This window comes from Bos grunniens, chromosome X, assembly GCF_055505025.1.
Source record: "Bos grunniens cultivar Pamir isolate PY7600 chromosome X, Bosgru_T2T1.0, whole genome shotgun sequence".
NCBI lineage: Eukaryota > Metazoa > Chordata > Mammalia > Artiodactyla > Bovidae > Bos > Bos grunniens.
Genome location: NC_141194.1, coordinates 50,727,334 through 50,748,052, shown reverse-complemented (window position 1 = coordinate 50,748,052; position 20,719 = coordinate 50,727,334). Strand labels below are relative to the sequence as shown.

The 20,719-nt window shown below is 41.7% G+C and overlaps 1 protein-coding gene and 1 long non-coding RNA gene across 9 annotated transcripts in view; one reads left to right on the top strand and one right to left on the bottom strand.

The window, feature by feature from the left end:
- FAM120C (family with sequence similarity 120 member C) overlaps positions 1–20,528 on the bottom strand; it is a 123,032-nt gene extending 102,504 nt beyond the window's left edge. For 2 of the 3 annotated variants that reach the window (XM_086388566.1, XM_086388569.1), the window contains exon 1: positions 19,479–20,528. In XM_086388566.1, coding sequence (XP_086244692.1) covers positions 19,479–20,177 — 699 coding nt within the window. In that variant the 5' untranslated portion in view covers positions 20,178–20,528. The remainder of the gene's footprint in view (positions 1–19,478) is intronic. The other variant, XM_086388568.1, reaches the window with a different exon arrangement.
- The window catches only part of LOC147340315 (uncharacterized), a 40,755-nt gene continuing 40,378 nt past the window's right edge, over positions 20,343–20,719 (top strand). For 4 of the 6 annotated variants that reach the window (XR_015159300.1, XR_015159303.1, XR_015159305.1 and 1 more), the window contains exon 1: positions 20,347–20,481. This is a non-coding gene — a long non-coding RNA (uncharacterized LOC147340315). Of the gene's footprint in view, positions 20,482–20,719 lie in introns of all 6 variants that reach the window. The other 2 variants (XR_015159302.1, XR_015159304.1) reach the window with 1 other exon arrangement.

Sequence of the window (20,719 nt, the reverse complement as noted above, 5' to 3'; positions counted from 1 at the left end):
GTCGTGTCCGACTCTCTGTGACTCTCTGCCACTCGCCAGGCCTCCCTGTCCATCCCCAACACCTGGAGTTCACTCAGATTCACGTTCATTGAGTCGGTGATGCCATCCAGCCATCTCATCCTGTCGTCCCCTTCTTCTCCTGCCCCCAATCCCTCCCAGCATCAGAGTCTTTTCTAATGGGTCAACTCTTTACATGAGGTGGCCAAAGTATTGGAGTTTCAGCTTTAGCATCAACACTTCCAAAGAACACCCAGGGCTGATCTCCTTCAGAATGGACTGGTTGGATCTCCTTGCAGTCCAAGGGACTCTCAAGAGTCTTCTCCAACACCACAGTTCAAAAGTATCAATTCTTCGGTGCTCAGCTTTCTTCAGAGTCCAACTCTCACATCCATACATGACTACTGGAAAAACCATAGCCTTGACTAGACGGACCTTTGTTGGCAAAGTAATGTCTCTGCTTTTGAATATGCTATCTAGGTTGGTCATAACTTTCCTTCCAAGGAGTAAGTGTTTTTTAATTTCATGGCTGCAATCACCATCTGCAGTGATTTTGGAGCCCCACAAAATAAAGTCTGTCACTATTTCCACTGTTTCCCCGTCGATTTTCCATGAAGTGATGGGACCAGATGCTATGATCTTCGTTTTCTGAATGTTGAGCTTTAAACCAACTTTTTCACTCTCCTCTTTCACTTTCATCAAGAGGCTTTTTAGTTCCTCTTCACTTTCTGCCGTAAGAGTGTTATCATCTGCATGTCTGAGGTTATTGATATTTCTCCTGGCAATCTTGATTCCAGCTTGTGCTTCCTCCGGCCCAGCGTTTCTCATGATGTACTCTGCATATAAGTTAAATAAGCAGGGTGACAATATACAGGCTTGACGTACTCCTTTTCCTATTTGGAACCAGTCTGTTGTTCCATGTCCAGTTCTAACTGTTGCTTCCTGACCTGCATACAGGTTTCTCAAGAGGCAGGTCAGGTGGTCTGGTATTCCCATCTCTTTCAGAATTTTCCACAGTTTATTGTGATCCACAGAGTCAAAGGCTTTGGCATAGTCAATAAAGCAGAAATAGATGTTTTTCTGGAACTCTCTTGCTTTTTCAATGATCCAGTGGATGTTGGCAATTTGATCTCTGATAGGTGATGGAATTCCAGTTGAGCCATTTCAAACTTGAAAGAAGATGCTTTGAAAGTGCTGCACTCAATATGCCAGCAAATTGGGAAAACTCAGCAGTGGCCACAAGATTGGAAAAGGTGTTTTCATTCCAATCCCAAAGAAAGGCAATACCAAAGAATGTTCAAACTATACACAATTGTGCTCATCTCACCCACTAGCCAAGTAATGCTCAAAATTCTCCAAGTGAGGCTTCAACAATATGTGAATCAAAAAGTTCCAGATGTTCAAGCTGGATTTAGAAAAGGCAGAGGAACCAGAGATCAAATTGCCAACATCCATAGGATGATAGAAGAAGGAAGAGAGTTCCAGAAAGACATCTACTTCATCTTTATTGACTATACCAAAGACTTTGACAGTATTGATCACAACAAACTTGGAAAATTCTTCAAGAGATGCTAATATCAGAACACCTTACCTGCCTCCTCAGAAATCTGTATGCAAGTCATTAAGAACCAACCATTACCATTTTTCTAAATTCCATATATATGCGTTAGTATACTGTAGTGGTGTTTTCCTTTCTGGCTTACTTCACTTTGTATAATAGGCTCCAGTTTCATCCACCTCATTAGAACTGATTCAAGTGTATTCTTTTTAATGGCTGGGGGGGGGGGGGATGATTTGGGAGAATGGCATTAAAACATGTATAATATCATATAAGAGACGAATCACCAGTCCAGGTTCGATGCAGGATACAGGAAGCTTGGGGCTGGTGCACTGGGATGACCCAGAGGGATGGTATGGGGAGGGAGGTTCAGGATGGGGAACACGTGTACACCTGTGGCAGATGCATGTTGATGTATGGCAAAACCAATACAATGTTGTAAAGTAAAAAAAAATAATAATTAAAAAAAAAAAAAAAGAACCAACCGTTAGAACCGGAAATGGAACAGCAGACTGGTTCCAAATTGGGAAAGGAGTACCTAATGGCTGTATATTGTCATCCTGCTTATTTAACTTATATGTAGAGTATATCATGCAAAATGCTGGGCTGGATGAAGCAAAAGCTGGAATCAAGATTGCCAGGAAAAATATCAGTAACCTCAGATGCAGATGACACCACCCCTATGGTAGAAAGTGAAGAGGAACTAAACAGCCTCTTGATGAAAGTGAAAGAGGAGAGTGAAAAAGCTGGTTTAAAACTCAACATTCAGAAAACTAAGATCATGGCATCCAGGCAAATAGATGCGGAACAATGGAAACAGTGACTGAGTTTGTTTTCTTGGGCTCTAAAATCACCACTGATGGTGACTGCAGCCATGAAATTAAAAGACACTTGCTACTTGGAAGAAAAGCTATGACCAACCTAGACAGCATATTAAATAGTAGAGACATTACTTTGCCAACAAACGTCCATCTAGTCAAAGCTATGGTTTTTCCAGTAGTCATGTATGGATGTGAGAGTTGGACCATAAAGAAACCTGAGACTGAAGAACTGATGCTTTCGAACTGTGGTGTTGCAGAAGCCTCTTGAGAGTTCCTTGGACTGCAAGGAGATCAAACCAGTGAATCCTAAAGAAATCAGTCCTGAATATTCATTGGAAGGGTGGACGCTGAAACTGAAGCTCCAACACCTTCGGCACCTAACTCAAAAAACTGACTCATTGGAAAAGACCCTGATGCTGGGAAAGATTGAAGTGGGGAGGAGAAGGGGATGATAGAGGATGAGATGGTTGGATGGCATCACCGACTCAATGGGGAGGAGTTTGAGCAAGCTCTGGGAGCTGGTGATAGACAGGGAAGACTGGCGTGCTGCAGTCCATGGGATCACAAAGAGTCAGACGCAACTGAGCAACTGAACTGAGTGACATACAAATTTCCAGTCATAAGGTAAGTAAGTTCTAGGGATACAGTGTACATGGCATGGGAGAAAAAAAAAAGAGAATCATAATGTGATATGAAAATACTATGAGAAAAAAAAATGAGAATTTTTTTTTTAAAAGCACTCTGATAGCACTAGGGAAGGCATCATTTACCTTGGCTGGGAAAGGTTTCATAGTGACAACATTTTAGCAAGAATAAGTAGGAATCTGCTACACAAAGAGTGAGAGTTAAATAAGAAAAGCACTATATGAGAAGACATAGTATGTCTAGAATGTTAAAAAAAGAAAGTTCAGAATGGTTGGGACCTTCCAATGTTTGGAACAGGTGTGGGCAAAGGTAAGCACCAAGTAAGCTGGAGAGAGTTTGGGATCAGACTGTGTGAATGGCATTGTCTGCCATGCTCACAAGTCTGAGTTTAGTAAGGTTAGGCAAAAAGTCATTGGGTATCTTTGGGCATAGGAAAACGTCAGCTTATCTGATAGAAATGTATAAGATGGACTATGGCACAAAGAGTGAGGCAATTTTCACAGTTCAGATAAGAAATGATGGCAGCCTGAACTACAGCAATGGGGGTGGAAGTAGCTGGATTCAGGAGACATATTTGAGGTAGAGGTGACAAGATCTGGTGACCAAGTAGATAGGAGAAGTGACAGGAAGACTGAAGAATTGAGAAGATCTCCATGGTTTCTGGCTTGAAATGGATGAAAGATGACATTCATAGAAAAAGAGAACATCATAAGTAGAACAAGTTTTGGTGGAAAATAATGAACTCCATCTTGGGTATTTTTTAATATAAGTGACCTATAGGACATTTTGGATTTTTTTTTTTTTTAATATAAGTGACCTACAAGACATTGAAAAGGTGTGTTGAAAGCTTATGAGAGAGGCTGGGCTAGAGAAAAACAGCTATAGGAATAATCATAATACAGTTAACACTTAAAGCCATAATAACAGATGAGATTGCTCAGAATATGTATGTAGAAAAATAGGGCTAGGGCAGAAATCATGAGAGCACCAATGCTTAAGGAAGCAGTAAGAGGAGGAGAAACAACTAGAGACTTATATGGGAGAATCAGCAGTAAGCTGCATTATGGAATCCAAGAAAGGAAATTCAAAGAAAGGATATCTTATAGAGCATTAATAAAGGGTAAGAATGGAAATGGTTTTGGTGGCTTCAGAATGGTGACATCACAAATCAAGTGGCAATAGGCTAGGGAATGGAAATTAATAAAATCTTATATCTTCAAGAATGATGGTTAAAAGGGAAGAAGAGGGATTAAGGGAATTACAAAACAAAGAGGAAGTTTTTATTCTTTAAAGGTTATTTATATATGCATATGTACTTATAAATGAAAGAAACCAGAAAGGGAGAGACTTAAAAAGTAGGAAAAAAGAGAGACTGCTACTTTTGAATTCCTATAAAATCATTATATGAGTCACTCATTTGGCACTGAGCTTACACATTTGCTTGTACTGGCAGTACTGTCCACTTAGCAAATGAACATATGCTAATGCTAAGTCACTTCAGTCGTGTCCGACTCTGTGTGACCCCATAGACGGCAGCCCACCAAGCTCCCCCGTCCCTGGGATTCTACAGGCAAGAACACTGGAGTGTGTTGCCATTTCCTTCTCCAACGCATGAAAGTGAAAAGTGAAAGTCAAATCGCTCAGTCCTGTCCGACCCTCAGCAACCCCATGGACTGCAGCCCAGCAGGCTCCTCTGTCCATGGGATTTTCCAGGCAAGAGTACTGGAGTGGGGTGGCATTGCCTTCTCAAATGAACAGAAGTGCCCAATAAATCTTCTTCAAAATTTTATTGCATATTATCTGGCTAGAAAGTGTACAATTTGACACAAGAATGTACAAAAAGGAAACCATGTGAAACTGTGGAAACAGACTTTAAGCAATACAAATCCAGGACAGAATTTTATACACTATTTACTGTATATTTTGTTGTTGTTCACTCACCCGATCATGTCGGACTCTTTGCAACCCTATGGACTGCAGTATACCAGGATTCCCTATCCTTCACTATCTCTCAGAGTTTGCTCAAATGCATGTCCATTGAGTTGCTGATGTCATCCAACCACGTCATTCTCTGTCGACTCCTTCTCCTCCTGCCCTCCATCTTTCCCAGCATCAGGGCCTCTTCCAATGAGTGGGCTCATCGCATCAGGTGGCCAAAGAATTGGAGCTTCAGCTTCAGCATCACTCCTTCCAATAAATATTCAGGTTTGATTTCCTTTATGATTGATTGGTTTGATCTCCTTGCAGTCCAGGGAATTCTCAATAGCCTTTTCTAGCACCACAGTTCGAAAGAATCAATTCTTCGGCACCCTGCCTTCCTTATGGTCCAATTCTCACATCTTTAAACGACTACTGGAAAAACCATAGCTTTGACTAGATGTATGTTTGCTGACAAAGTGATATCTCTGCTTTTTAATATGCCTCTCAGGTTTGTTATAGCTTTTCTTCTAAGGAGCAAGCGTCTTTTAATTTCATGGCTACATACACCATCTGCAGTGATTTTGGAGCTCAAGAAAATAAAATCTGTCACTGTTTCAATTGTTGCTCCGTCTACTTGCCATTAAGTGATGGAACCAGATGCCATGATCTTCATTTTTTGAATGCTGAGTATTATGCCAGCTTTTTCACTCTCCTCTTTCATATTCATCAAGAGGCTCTTTAGTTCCTCTTCACTTTCTGTGGTGTCATCTGCATATCTGAGGTTACTGATATTTCTCCTGGCAATCTTCATTCCACCTTGTGCTTCATCCAGCCCAGCATTTCACGTGATGTACTCTGCATGTAAGTACATAATGTACTTTGCATATAGGTGAAATTAGTACAGTGACAACATACAGCCTTGACATACTCCTTTCCCAGGTTTGAACCAGTCCATTGTTTCATGTCTGGTTCTAACTGTTGCTTCTTGACCTGCATACAGGTTTCTCAGGAGGCAGATAAGGTGGTCTGGTATTCCCATCTCTTGAAGAATTTTCCACAGTTTGTCGTGACCCACACAGTCAAAGGCTTAGCATATTCAATGAAGCAGATGTTTTGCAGGAATTCTCTTGCTTTTTCTATGATCAATGGATGTTGGCAATTTGATCTCTGGTTCCTCTGCCTTTTCTAAATCCAGCGTGCACATCTGAAAGTTTTCAGTTCACATACTGTTGAAGCCTAGCTTGAAGGATTTTGAGCATTACTTTGCTAGCATGTGAAATGAGTGCAATTGTGTGGTAGTTTGAACTTTCTTTGACATTGCCCTTCTTTGATATTGGAATGAAAACTGATCTTTTCCAGTCCTGTGGCCACTGCTCAGTTTTACCAATTTGCTGGCATACTGAGTGCAGCACTTTAACAGCATCATCTTTTAGGATTTGAAATAGCTCAGCTGGAATTCCACCACCTCCACTAGCTTTATTAATAGCGATGCTTCCTCAGGCCACTTGACTTCACACTCCAGGATGTCTGGCTCTAGATGAGTGACCACACCATTGGGGTTACCCAGGTAATTAATAGCTGTTTTGTATAGTTCTTCTGTGTATTCTTGCCACCTCCTCTTAATCTCTTCTGTTAGGCCCTTTTCGATTCTTTTACTGTGCCCATCTTTGCATGAAGCGTTCCCTTGGTATCTTCAATTTTCTTGAAGAGATCTGTAGTCTTTCCCAGTCTATTGTTTTCCTCTATTTGTTTGCATTGTTCACTTCAGAAGGCTTTCTTATCTCTCCTTGTTATTCTTTGCAACCCTGCATTCAGAGGGTATATCTTTCCCTTTCTCCTTTGCCTTTTGCTTGAACCCCATGAACAGTACTAATATCTAGACCAAAGAAAAATCATTTCACTTCTTTGCATCTGTTATTCAACTGTTAAATGGGCAGAAAAGCACATATTTTGAGAGCTTATGTGGATTAAACAAGATAAAAAGCACTTGCTATACAACCTGGTGCTCAAGAACAGAAGTAATTACTATTGTGGTAATTTTTCCTACCACTGGTGCATCTAGAAGAGTCACTAACATTTCAGGATGTGTCAATGACTGAGGATAACTAAATAATCAGGAGGCAAGAAGACGGCAGAGGAGTAAGACAGGGAAATTGCCAGCCTTACCACTAATACATCAAAAACTCATCAAGATAAAGAGCAACGCCTACAAAGCAACTTCTAGGTGACAGCAGAAGACTCCAGGCCTCCAGGGGGATAGGTTAAGCTCCCTGGAATGAGGTAGGAGACAGAACGGGAGACATAAAAAGGGAAAAGACAGAAAACTTCTGGATGGGAGCTTGTGCCCGAGGGAGGGAGGGAATCCTGAAGCAGGAAGAGTTCCTGTGTGCTGGGAACCTCCCTCACAGGCAGGCCCAAGGGGGAGATGCAGAATCTGGGAAAACTGGCAAAGCAAGGACTTAGAGGGCAGAAAACAGAAAAAGCTGCACTACTCAGCCCATAAACAACTCACGGACTCTGGCCCTGAGCAGATGGTGGGCTCAGGGAACTGAGAGAGGCCCACAGAAGTCCCCCAGTGAAGAGGGTGGGCCTGGGGTGACGAGCAAGGCGCAGCATACAAACCTCTCCAGCGCACACAACCCTTGCAGCTCAGAGGGCAGGCCTGGAGAGCCAAGACAAGTGCACACAAGACCTGCAACATAGAGAGCTGACTGATGAGACAAAACAAGTGCACACAAGCCCCGAGACCCAGACAGCGGGTCCAGGGAGCCGAGACAAGTGCACATAAGCCCCAGGATGCAGAGGGTGGTCCCAGGTTGCGGAAACAAGTGAACACAAGCCCTGAGACATAGAGGGCGGACCTGGTGAGCTGAGACAAGTGAACACAAGGAGCACAATGCAGAGTGTGGGCTCAGGGAGCCAGGACAAGTGTACACAAGCCCCACGAAGCAGAGGGTGACCTCAGGGGCCTGAGGGAAGCCCACACAGGTCTCTGCAAAGCAGAGTGCACAGTTTGGGAGCCGAGAAAAGATCCACATAAGACCCCATCTATCAAGCTTTGTCTTGCAGTGCAGTGCAGGGCAGGACTGGGGAACAGAAGCACCAGCAAAGATTCCAGGGACAAGTAGGGGGCTGGCGGCAATGAAGATATGCTGAGAGGGCTTTGACACAGCTGTGGAAATAGATGTGTGTAACACTGCTAAAGCTAGACGGACTGCCCAAAGACATACCGAACCCAGACACCCCAAAACCTACTAGTGGAAACTGAATTGCCCTTCAGAGAGATGAGATATAGGTACATCAATGAGAACACAGGCACAAGCTCCCCCAACCAGGAAAGCATCACAGTACACTAATCCAGCCCCCATCCACTGGGGCAGAATCCACAGCCAAGAAGAACTATGACCTTGAAAACTTTTTTTTTCTTATAAATCACAGTTTATTCCACTTACATATTTCTACCTTCACATTAGCCTTTTGTGGTGGTGTGGAGTTTTCCTCTGTTTTTCCTGTAAACAAAAAACTCATTTTAAGATTTATTTTTCCTTTTTCAACCCTTTTTTAGGGGATTTCTTGGATTTTGTTTTTGCTATATTTGACTGCTTTTCTTATAGTTCCTTACCAGTTGTAGCTATTCCTGAATATGTATAAATCTTTCACATATGTCTATTTATCTTTGCTTTTCTATTTTTCTTTTCTCTTGTTTTTACCCTCTTTTCCACCCTTTCCTTTTCTTTTTTTCTTTTCCCTATTTTCCTTCATTTTCTTTTTTTCACCAAGTACATTAAATTCTTGAGCTCTCTTTGCTATATTCCCCAGTTGGCACTCTGCTCAGGCTCAGTTTTTCAGATTGAGCATTAGCTAGCTCTGGTTTTAATTGGTTGATATCATTTTTCGTTTCCCTTCTTCACGAAGTCAGTCTCCTGTACTCTTTTCTTTAGAATACTTTGCTTGTAACTTTATGTGTGGAAGTGTGTGTATATGTCCCAGTATTTCTGTAATTATCTGCTTGATCAGCTTGGTCTCCTCTGACTAGAACACAGGCAGACGTCACCCCTAAAAAGAATTCAACACAAACCACTCAACCAACCTTTCCCTCCAAGGGCAAAAACCAAGAGGAAGAAGGAATACAACTCCAAAGCCTGGGAAAAGGAGACCTCAAGTGGAGCAAGTTAGGAAAATAATGAAAAGACAGAGAAATACAGTACAAATGAAAGAACAAGGTAGAAACTTACAAGACCAAATACACAAAGAGGAAATAAGCAATCTACCTGAAAGAGAATTCAGAATAATGACAGTAAAGATGCCCCAAAGACTTGAAAATAGAATGGAGAAAATGCAAGAAACAATTAACACAGTTAATACAATCACCAGGACATAGAAGAAATAAAGAATAAGCAAACAGAGATGAAAAACACAATTACTGAAATTAAAAATACTCTAGAAGGAATCAATAGCAAAATAACTGAGGCAGACTGGATAGGTGAGCTAGAAGACAGAAAGGTGGAAATAACTGCTGAAGATCAGAATAAAGAAAAAAGTATGAAAAGAATTGAGGATAGCCTCAGAGACATTTGGGACAATATTAAACACACCAACATTTGAGTTATAAGGGTCCCAGAGGAAGAAAAACAAAAAGAAAGGCACTGAGAAAATTTCTGAAGAAATTATAGTTAAAATCTTCCCCAACACAGGAAAGGAAATAATCAAGTCCAAGAAGCGCAGAGAATTCCTTACAGGATAAACCCAAGGAGAAAAACATTGAGACACATATTAATTAAGTTAACAGAGATTAAGCACAAAGAAAGAATACTAAAAGCATCAAGAGAAAAGCAACAAGTTAACATACAAGGGAAAACTGATATGATTAACAGTGGATCTTTCAGGAGAAATGTGGCAGGCCAAAAGGGAATGGCAAGATATATTTAAAGTACTGAAAGAAAGAAAAAAAATCTACAACTAAGATTATGATACCCAGCAAAGACCTCATTCAAAATTGATGGAGAAATCAAAAGCTTTACAGACAAACAAAAGTTAAGAGAATTTAGCACCACCAAACCAGCCTTACAACAAATACTAAAGAGAATTACATAGCCAGTGAACACAAGAGAAAGAAAAGACCTACAAAAACAAACCCAAAACAATTAAGAAAATGTCAATACATTCTCTTAATGTATTGACATACATTAAGGAACATACATATCACTAATTACCTTAAATGTAAACGTATTAAATGCACCAACCAAAAGATACAGACTGACAGAATGGATACAAAAACAAGATCCATATATATGTTGCCTACAAGAGACACACTTCAGACCTAGAGACATATACAGACTGAAAGTAAAAGGATAGAAAAAGATATTCTATGTGAATGGAAACCAAAAGAAAGCCAGAGTGGCAATCCTTATTTCAGACAAAATAGACTTCAAAATAAAGAATATTATAAGAGACAAAGACGGATACTACATAATGATCAAATGATTGATCCAAGAAGACGTAACAGTTGCAAATATTTATGTACCCAACATAGGAGAACCTCAACGCATAAGGCAAACACTAACACGCATAAGAGGGGAACTCAACAGTAACACAATAAGAGTAAGGGACTTCAACACACCGTTTACCAATGGACAGATCATCAAAACAGAGAATCAATAAAGAAACAAACCTTAAATGAATCATTAGACCAAATGGACCTAATTGGTATCTTCAGGACTTTCCATGCAAATGCAGAGGAATACAATTTCTTCTCAAGTGCACATGGAACATTTTCCAGAATAGACCACATCTTGAGTCACAAGTCAAGCCTCAGGAAATTTAAGAAAACTGAAATTGTATCAAATGTCTTTCTCTGACCACAACGGTATGAGAATAGTTATCAACTACAGGGAAAAAACTGCCCAGAACACAAAATCATGGAGATTAAATAATACACTACTAAATAATGAAGAGGTTACTGAAGAAACAAGGGAAATAAAAAGATTTCTAGAAACATATGACAACAAAAATACAATGACCCAAAACCTATGGGGCTCAGAAAAAGTAGTTCGAAGAAAGAAGTTTACGGCAATACAATTCTACCTCAAGAACCAAGAAAAGCACTAAATAGACAACCTAACTACAACTAAAGCAGCTGGAAAAAGAAGAACAAAAAGTCCCCAAAGTCAGCAGAAGGAAAAAAATCATAAATATCAGAGCAGAAATAAATGAAAAAGAAATGAAGAAAACAATAGCAAAGATTAATAAAATTAAAGCTAGTTCTTTGAGATGATAAACAAAACTGACAAACCACTAGCCATATTCATCGAGAAAAAAATCAAACTAACAAAATTAGAGATGAAAAAGGAGAGGTTACAACAGACAAGACAGAAATACAAAGGATCATAACAGAATATTATGAACAAGTATATGCTAACAAAATGGACAACCAAGAGGAAATGGACATATTCTTAGAAAAGTTTAACTTCCCAAGGCTGAACCAGGAAGAAATAGAAATTATGAACAGGCCAATTACAAACGATGAAATCAAAACTGTGATAAAAAATCTCCCCAAAAGCAAAACACCAGGGCCAGATGGCTTCACAGGGGAATTCTATCAAGCATTTAGAGAAAAGCTAATGAATATTTTTCTGAAACTCTTTCAAAAAATTGCAGAGAAAGGAACACTTCCAAACTCATTCTACAAGGCCACAATCACCCTGATACCAAGAACAGGCAAAGACAACACAAAAAAAGCAAACTACAGGCAAATATCACTGATGAACAGAGATGCAAAAATCCTCAACAAAATTCTAGCAAACAGAATTCAACAAAAGGCTCAAACACCATGATCAAGCCAGGTTTATTACAGGGATGCAAGGATTCTTCAATATATGCAAATCATTCAATGTGATGCACCATATTAACAAACTGAAAGATAAAAACCATATGATCATCTCAATAGATGAAGAAAAAGCCTCTGACAAAATTCAGCAACCATTTATGATAAAAACATTTCAAAAAATCGGCATAGACAGAACCTGCCTCAACATAGAAAAGGCCATATATGATAAGCCCACAGGAAACACTTCTCAATGATGTAAAAATAAAAGCATTTCCTTTAACATCAGGAACAAGACAAGCGTGTCCACTCTCACCACTAGTATTCAACACAGTTTTGAGAGGTCCTAGTTATGGCAATTAGAGAAAAGAAATAAAAGGAATCCAGATCGGAAAAGAAGTAAAACTCTCACTGTTTGCAGATGACAATACATCAGTTCAGTTCAGTTGCTCAGTCGTGTCCAACTCTTTGCGACCCCATGAACCCCAGCATGCCAGGCCTCCCTGTCCATCACCAACTCCCGGAGTCCACCCAAACCCATGTCCATTGAATTGGTGATGCCATCCAACCATCTCATCCTCTGTCGTCCCCTTCTCCTCCTGCCCTCAATCTTTCCCAGCATCATCAGGGTCTTTTCAAATGAGTCAGCTCTTCGCATCAGGTGGCCAAAGTACTGGAGTTTCAGCTTCAACATCAGTTCTTCCAATGAACACCCAGGACTGATCTCCTTTAGGATGGACTGGTACTATAAATAAAAACCCTAAAGATACTATCAGAAAATCACTAGATCTAATCAGGGAATTTAGCAAAGTCAATACACAGAAATCACCTGCGTTCCTATATACTAACAATGAAAAATCAGAAAGAGAAATTAAGGAATCAATCCCATTCACCATTGCAACAAGAACAAAAAATATCTAGGAATAAACCTACCTAAGGAAACAAAAGAACTGTATACAGAAAATTATGAGACACTGATGAAAAAAAATCAAGGATGACATAAACAGATCGTGAGACAGTCCATATTCCTAGGTAGGAAGAATCAGTATTGTGAAAATGACTATATACCAAATGCAATCTACAGATTCAATGCAATCCCTATCAAATTACCAATGGCATTTTTTCACAGAACTAGAACAAAAAATTTCACAATTCATATGGAAACAGAAAAGACCCTGAATAGCCAAAGCAGTCTTGAGAAAGAAGAATGGAGCTGGAGGAATCAACCTTCCTGACTACAGATTATACTACAAAGCTACAGTCATCAAGACAGTATGGCACTGGCACAAAAACAGAAATAGGGACCAATGTAACAAGATAGAGAGTCCAGAGATAAAACCAGGCACCTATGGGTACCTTATTTTTGACAAAGGAGGCAAGAATAAAAAATGGGGCAAAGACAGCCTCTTCAGTATGTGGTACTAGGAAACCTGGACAGCTACATGCAAAAGAATGAAATTAGAACACTTCCTAACACCATACACAAAGATAAACTCAAAATGGATTAAAGACCTAAATGTAAGACCAGAACTATAAAACTCTTAGAGGAAAACAGGAAAAACACTTGATGACATAAATCAAAGCAAGATCCTCTATGACTCACCTCTTAGAGTAATGGAAATAAAACAAAAATAAACAAGTGGGACCTAATTAAACTTGAAAGCTTTTGCACAGCAAAGGAAACTACAAACAAGGTGAGGTGAAAATACAACTCTCAGAATGGGAGAAAATAATAGCAAAGGAAACAACTGACAAAGAATTAATTTCCAAAATATACAAGCAGCTCATACAATTCAATGGCAGAAGAACAAACAACCCAATCAAAAAGTGGGGGAAAAGACTTAAACAGACATTTTTCCAAGAAGACATACAGATGGCTAACAAACACATGAAAAGATGCTCAACATTGCTCATTATTAGAGACATGAAAATCAAAACTATACTGAGATACCACCTCACACCAGGCAGAATGGCCATCAAAAAGTCTACAAACAATAAACACTGGAGAGGGAGTGGAGAAAAGTGAACCCTCTTGCATTGCTGGTGGGAATGTAAACTGATACAGCCACTATGGAAGATGGTATGGAGATTCCTTAAACTAGGAATAAAACCTCCATATGACACAGCAATCTCAGTCCTAGGCATATACCCTGAGGAAACCAACACTGAAAAAGACACCTGTACCCCAATGTTCATTGCAGCACTATTTACAATAGCTAGAACATGGAAGCAATCTAGATATCAATTGACAGATGAATGGACGAGGAAGCTGTGGTACATATATACAATGAAATATTACTCAGCCTTAAAAGGAATGCATTTGAGTCCATTGTAATGAAGTGGACAAACCTAGAGCCTATTATACAGAGTGTAGTAAGAGGAAATATATATACCATATAATGACATATATACAGAGTCTAGAAAGATGGTACTTATGAATTTATTTTCATGGCAGCAGTGGAAAAACAGACATAGAGAACAGACCTTGGACATGGGGAGAGGGGAAGAAGGAGTGAGATGTATGGAGAGAATAACATGGAAACGTACAATACCATATGTAAAATAGACAGCCAATGGGAATTTTCTGTATGACTCAGGGAACTCAAACAGGGGCTCAAACTGTGACAATCTAGAAGGGTGGGATGGGGAGGGCGATGGGAGGGAGGGGACATGGTTTTACCTATGGCTGATTCTTGTTGATGTTTTACAGAAAACAACAAAATTCTGTAAAGCAATTATCCTTCAATTAAAAATAAAGTGGCAAAGAAAATAATAATCAGGAGCCACAGCAGCCACTGCTATACTGTATTCTAGAGAACAGAAGCACAAAATGGTGTATGCTCTTGGTCAGATTTCTCAAACTTTATTCATTTACTATCAACATGATTTCCGCAACATCCAAGTACTGTTGTTGTTTAGTCGCAAGGTCATGTCTCACTATTTTGCAACTCCATGGACTACAGCCCACCAGGCTCCTCTGTCCATGGCATGTGCCAGGCAAGAATACTGGAGTGGCTAGGCATTTTCTTCTCCAGGGGATCTTCCTGACCCATAGATCAAACCCACATCTTCTGCATTAGCAGGTGGATTCTTTACCACTAAGCCACCAGGGAAGCCCCTCCAAGTACTATATCCAAGTGCTGTACCTTAATACTTTTATTTAAATCAACTTACTTTTTAAAAATTGGCCTCATTCTAAAGAGTTATACCTATGAAACTACGGGTTTCATGTGTTCTATTTTTTTGTAATATATATATACTAACCATTAAAACAAAGTATTCGTACCATTAACCACACTACATCACCTTTGAAACCACATTCTAAAACTGCTTTATGGTTGCTCTGAGACCCTTGGGAAGAGATTAGGTAGCGATTTGTGGTTTTACTTAATTTTTGTGCTACTGGCAATGATCACGTACAAAGGTTTGCAGAACATACAATTGAAACCAACCAAATAACAAAAATTCATCCCAGTAAAATATAACACTGAATATTTTCAAGGGAAGTCCTAAATTGTTTAAACCTAAACAGACAATCTGGCAATTTATCTTTTATTTAATCCCTCTATTTTCTCTATCACAAATGAAAGTCAGATTGGGAATAAAGGCTGAACTTGTGACCTAGACTCAAGAACAGAACCAAGGGAAGGAGAAATACACTAGTGGGTTTTGGACTGAATCACTAGCATTTCAGTCAAAAGAAATGGAAAGCATGCAAATCATTCAAGTGAAAAACTGTTATCTTCAAGACAGTGAAACACCCCCCCTGAAAATGCAAACCACAATCAGTTATTAACCAACACCTTTCAAGTCTGTGTTAGAAACCAAGAAGTTCTCCATCACTCCGACAACAACCACTGACCAGAACAAGGAGAGAAAACTTCAGTCACTGATTACATCTACAGATACTTTACAGATGCAGTTTGGAGCCAGTCTTAAATCCACCATATTAAGAGCCACACTACACACTTTTAAAAAGTCATTCCTACAATGCATTCTATTAAGATCACTAACCTCTTCATTTCATCTCAGATATGCAGATGACACCACTCTTATGGCAGAAAGTGAAGAGGAACTAAAGAGCCTCTTGATGAAAGTGAAAGAGGAGAGTGAAAAAGTTGGCTTAAAGATAATGGCATCTGGTCCCATCACTTCATGGGAAATAGAGAAACAGTGGCAGACTTTATTTTTTTGGGCTCCAAAACCACTGCAGATGGTGATTGCAGCCATGAAATTGAAAGACACTCACTCCTTGGAAGGAAAGTTAAAACTAGATAGCACATTAAAAAGCAGAGACATTACTTTGTCAAGAAAGGTCCGTCTAGTCAAGGCTATGGTTTTCCCAGTGGTCATGTATGGATGTGAGAGTTGGACTGTGAAGAAAGCTGAGCGCTGAAGAATTGAGGCTTTTGAACGTTGATGTTGGAGAAGACTCTTGAGAGTCCCTTGGACTGCAAGGAGATCCAACCAGTCCATCCTAAAGAGATCAGTCCTGGGTGTTCATTGGAAGGACTGATGCTGAAGCTGAAACTGAAGCTGAAACTCCAATACTTTGACCACCTCATGCGAAGAGTTGACTCAATGGAAAAGACCCTGATGCTGGGAGCGACTGGGGGCAGGAGGAGAAGGGGACGACAGAGGATGAGATGGGTGGATGGCATCACTGACTCAATGGACGTGAGTTTGGGTAAACTCTGGGAGTTGGTGATGGACAGGGAGGCCTGGTGTGCTGCGATTCATGGGGTCGCAAAGAGTCGGACACGACTGAGCAACTGAACTGAACTGAACCTCTTCATTGAAGGAAAAAAGATATCCTGCACCTAAAATAAACAAGTTATTATGGAGACTATGAAAAGATCAAAGAGTTGTTTATAATCTAGCATGGGAAACAAGACATATTTTGCAAACAGTAGTGCTTATGACTACTGAGAAATTTTTCCCCCAACATTTTGTTACAAAAAACTTTAAACATATAGCAAAGTTCAAACAATTTCATAGTGAACATTAAACTAATCACGACTGAGACTTTACCATGTTTACTACATTTGCTTTGCAAAAAAAAAAAAAAAAAAAGTGAAAATGAAGTCGCTCAGTCGTGTCCAACTCTTTGCGACCCCATGGACTGTAGCCTATCAGGCTCCTCCATCCATGGGATTCTCCAGGCAAGAGTACTGGAGTACTTGCCATTTCCTTCTCCAGATCTTCCCAATCCAGGGATTGAACCCGGGTCTCCCGCATTGTAGGCAGACGCTTTACCATCTAAGCCACCAGGGAATCCATCTATCCAATCCAAGATACATTTTTTATGAACTGCTGGGATTTTAAAAGTGAGCCTATGTGTATTGAAGAATCTTAGTAGGTCATTTTAGGGTTGCCTCTCAAAAATGTTTGCTGATGATATGCATGAACAAAGAAGTTGGAAAACCACAAACCCAGTGTTCAACTACCCTGCCAACCTCTAATCAAAACCTATTCAGAGCTCAAAGGCCATTTTATGTCTCCACATCTGTGTCCACTCTCTGAACCACCCTTTCCAGACCTCTTCAAGGCTCAGTACCAATCTGTGAAACCTCCCTCAATTTTCACTCTCAACCAGAATTAACCAATACTCCCTACAGGGACCATATTTTTCAATCATGAGCAATTAGCTCACAGTATCTGCAACTTTGTTTTCAGCTTGTCTCGTTTACTAAAATCTAACCTTCTTGAGGGTAGTGATCCCCTGACCTCACTCTGAATCCTCAGAAATCAACATATTACTAGCCTATAGGTACTCAACAAATAACAACAAACAGCCCCAAACCTGTCTTTACCCAGAAGCCAGAGAAGATTTTAGTCCAATATGGAAATGATTTAATCTGGCACTTTAGAAGGCTTCATCTTAGAGCACTGTTGCTAAGAGCATGAGCTTTGGAGCCAGATCACCTGGGCATGTATCCTAGCTCTGCCATTTATTGCCAGGTGACTCTGGGCAAGTTCCTAAACCTCCTGTTCCTCAGTTCCCTAGTTTGAAAAACGATAATACTGTTTCACAGGTTATTGTGAGGATCAAATGATATAATTTTCATTTGATAAAGCACCCAGATTAGCAGCTGGCACACAGTGAGCATTCCATCAACCTTAGTCACTGTTGACAGCAACCAAGTTAATGACAATGAGGTAAAAAGTCCTTAAAGATGGAGTGGTAGCAGTGAAAACAAACTGGAAAGAATGGCCATGAATGGACAAACTACTGAAAAAATGCCCCGTCAGGAAGGCAAGCAAATGGAGTCTGATATATATATTTCTTCCACTTTGTATTGAGATAGCTTATGATTGAATTTTAAAAAAAATTATTAAAAACAGCTATAATCTACCCAGCCTAGGCACGTATTAGATGCTGAGCACAAGAAGTCTAGCATGACTAGACTTCAGCCAAAAGCTGTATGACCACTGCAAGTTTCTTTACGTGGGTCTTTCAACCTCTCAGCTGAGATTTTCCCCTCCTCATTACTCCACCCAGCACCATTTCCTTAGTTTATGATTCCAGTTCCATGTCGTCTTCTGACTGTGTGTACATCCTCAAGAGCCTTGGTTGGGGAATAGGTTTGTGGTTCTGTCCTACTCAACCCTGTACTACTTTTTTTTTTCCTGCCCAACTCCTTTAATTCTCAAGCCTTGCTATTCCCTACACGTAGGAACTTGAAACTTAAGAGTATGGGAAAGAAACAAAGCAACAGCAGTTGTACCAAGAACTGGGGGGTGCTGCCAAGCTGTTCTCCAGGCCCCTCCATATGCAGTGACCCAATGCAGAGATTAGACTGGCCCCCATGAGGCCTCACATGCTTGATATTCCCATTTGCTTCTGCTCACTTTCTTTCTCTCCTTTAAAGAAGCCTCTTCCCAAGCCTGCAAGTAATTCAAATCCAATTCATTCTTAAAAGATCCAGGTGAGGTCCAACTTCAAGAAAGCCTCCTCTGAGCATTTTAGCCCAAATATTGCCCCCCAACACACATACACCAAACAAGTACTATACTTACAATCTTTACCATAAAGCGTAATCACATAACACATTTATATCATTGAATAAATGTTTCATGTGTATATTCTGATTTTCCAAGGGCAGGAACCATGTCTCACATGTCTTTTAAACACCTTACTCTTAGTGGGTTAATACTTGTTGAAAAGTGAACCAGTCGGTTTGTTTGTTTGTTTAGGCTAAGGAAGGATGAGATAGAAACAGGTTGAAATGAAAATGGTTGAATGGACAGATGGGTGCAAAAGAAGCAATGGTTCAAAAATCGGGGAAAAGTTGTAGAAGAAAGGTGTTCAATTAACATGTTTAACTGATCTGCTGCAGGGTTGGAAAGAGAAACAGAAGGATGTCAACTGTAAAATTTGAAAAGGGCATTTCAGCCTGAGGCAGAAAACAGCAGGAGAAAGATGGAGCTACAAAAGAAATTCTGCTAAAATCCAGAGATAGGCCAACTGGGTAAAGGGGGTTATTGGGACGACATGGGCAGAGAGATGTGGTTATGCAGGTGAGCGAATCAGTAGGGGGTGGTATGAAGGGTTGGGTAGATGGATAAAATGATCAAGGGTGCTTAGGCAAGTGGGTTAGCTGACTGGGCGGTGAGTGGGTAAATGGGAGAAAGGTAAGTGGGTGGGTGGTTAGGTGTTTAGTTGAGGGAATAGGTGTGGGGCGAGTTATTTAAGATCCGGCCCCTCCCTCACCTTGACCCGGAAGCGGATGAGTGCTAGCCTCACGCAGTGGCTCAGGCAGGCCGGTGGCAGGAACCAGGCCCGAGGAGGAGGGGTGCCCTTGTTGCCCACGTGTCCCACGATCAGTTGCGCTGTCTGCCGCTCGGCCTGGCACCGACGGCCCCATTCGGCCAGCCGGTCCTTACCCAAGCCCCCGGGGAACATGACCACCAGCTCCAGGCCGTCGCCGCCGGGATAGGCACAAGCCTGACAGAGCGCTGACAAGTAGCCCAGCATGGCGTTCCATTGGCCGCCACACACCCAATCCGTCTGGTAGCCGCCATAAAGCCGCGGCAGCGCTGAGCCCGCGTCCACAAGCACCCGGGCCCCGGGCAGCGGAGGGGGCGGCGGCGGCGGCGGCGGCGGCGGGTGCAGGCCGGGGTGCGCCTGGCCGTGATGGTGGAAGTGGTGAGCGGGGTGATGGTGCCGAGTAGGCCCCGCGCCCCCGGAGTAGGCGCCCAAGGCGGCGGGCGGGAATGGCGGTTGCTGAGGCGCAGAGCCCCTGGCGGCGCGTGGAGCCCCGGGCGCTAGGGCTGCCGTAGGCGGCAGTTGGCGATGCTGGTGCTGCTGCTGCTGGCGCGAGACCGTGCGCGCGAGTTTGAGGAGGTCCACGGGCACCACGGCCCCAGGACAGCGCTTCTCCAGGAACTCTTGGAAGCCCTGGACGCCCATGCTTCGTCGGTGGGCAGATGAGACGGCGGCTGCGCGAGCAAGCTAGGCGGCGATCTGGGCGCGAAGCTGGGGGCGGGCGCGTGCGCACTCCACGGGGGGCGAGGGGGCGGGGAAAGGATTCCCGAGGGGAGGGTGAGCTAGAGAGGGAACGAGGGCGGGGTGAAGAGGAGACAGCTGACTGGATTTGGGAGGAGAGAAGGGGAGAGGCCGACCGGACTCAGGAGAGGCTGGGAGGATAAAATCGATGACAGGCTCTAGTCACTTTTGTATCCCTCTGCCGCCGCTCTTCACCGCTTCAAAAGGGGTAAAGCCTTTTCCTGCCACCTCCGGGAGCCATATTGCCTCTTCTCTGTGGTACACGCTTTCCAGTTGGAGGCGGGGGTGGGGGAGTAGCGGGGGCGGGGCAGGGAAGCGGGGCATCCTGGGAGTTGTATTCTCTTCTAAGGCTTCAGGATAAAGAGTTGGAACTAAATTACCACCTTCGTCTACCCTTGTATTCACTAGGTATCAAGGGGCGGGGCCTGATAGGCATTTAGGATTTG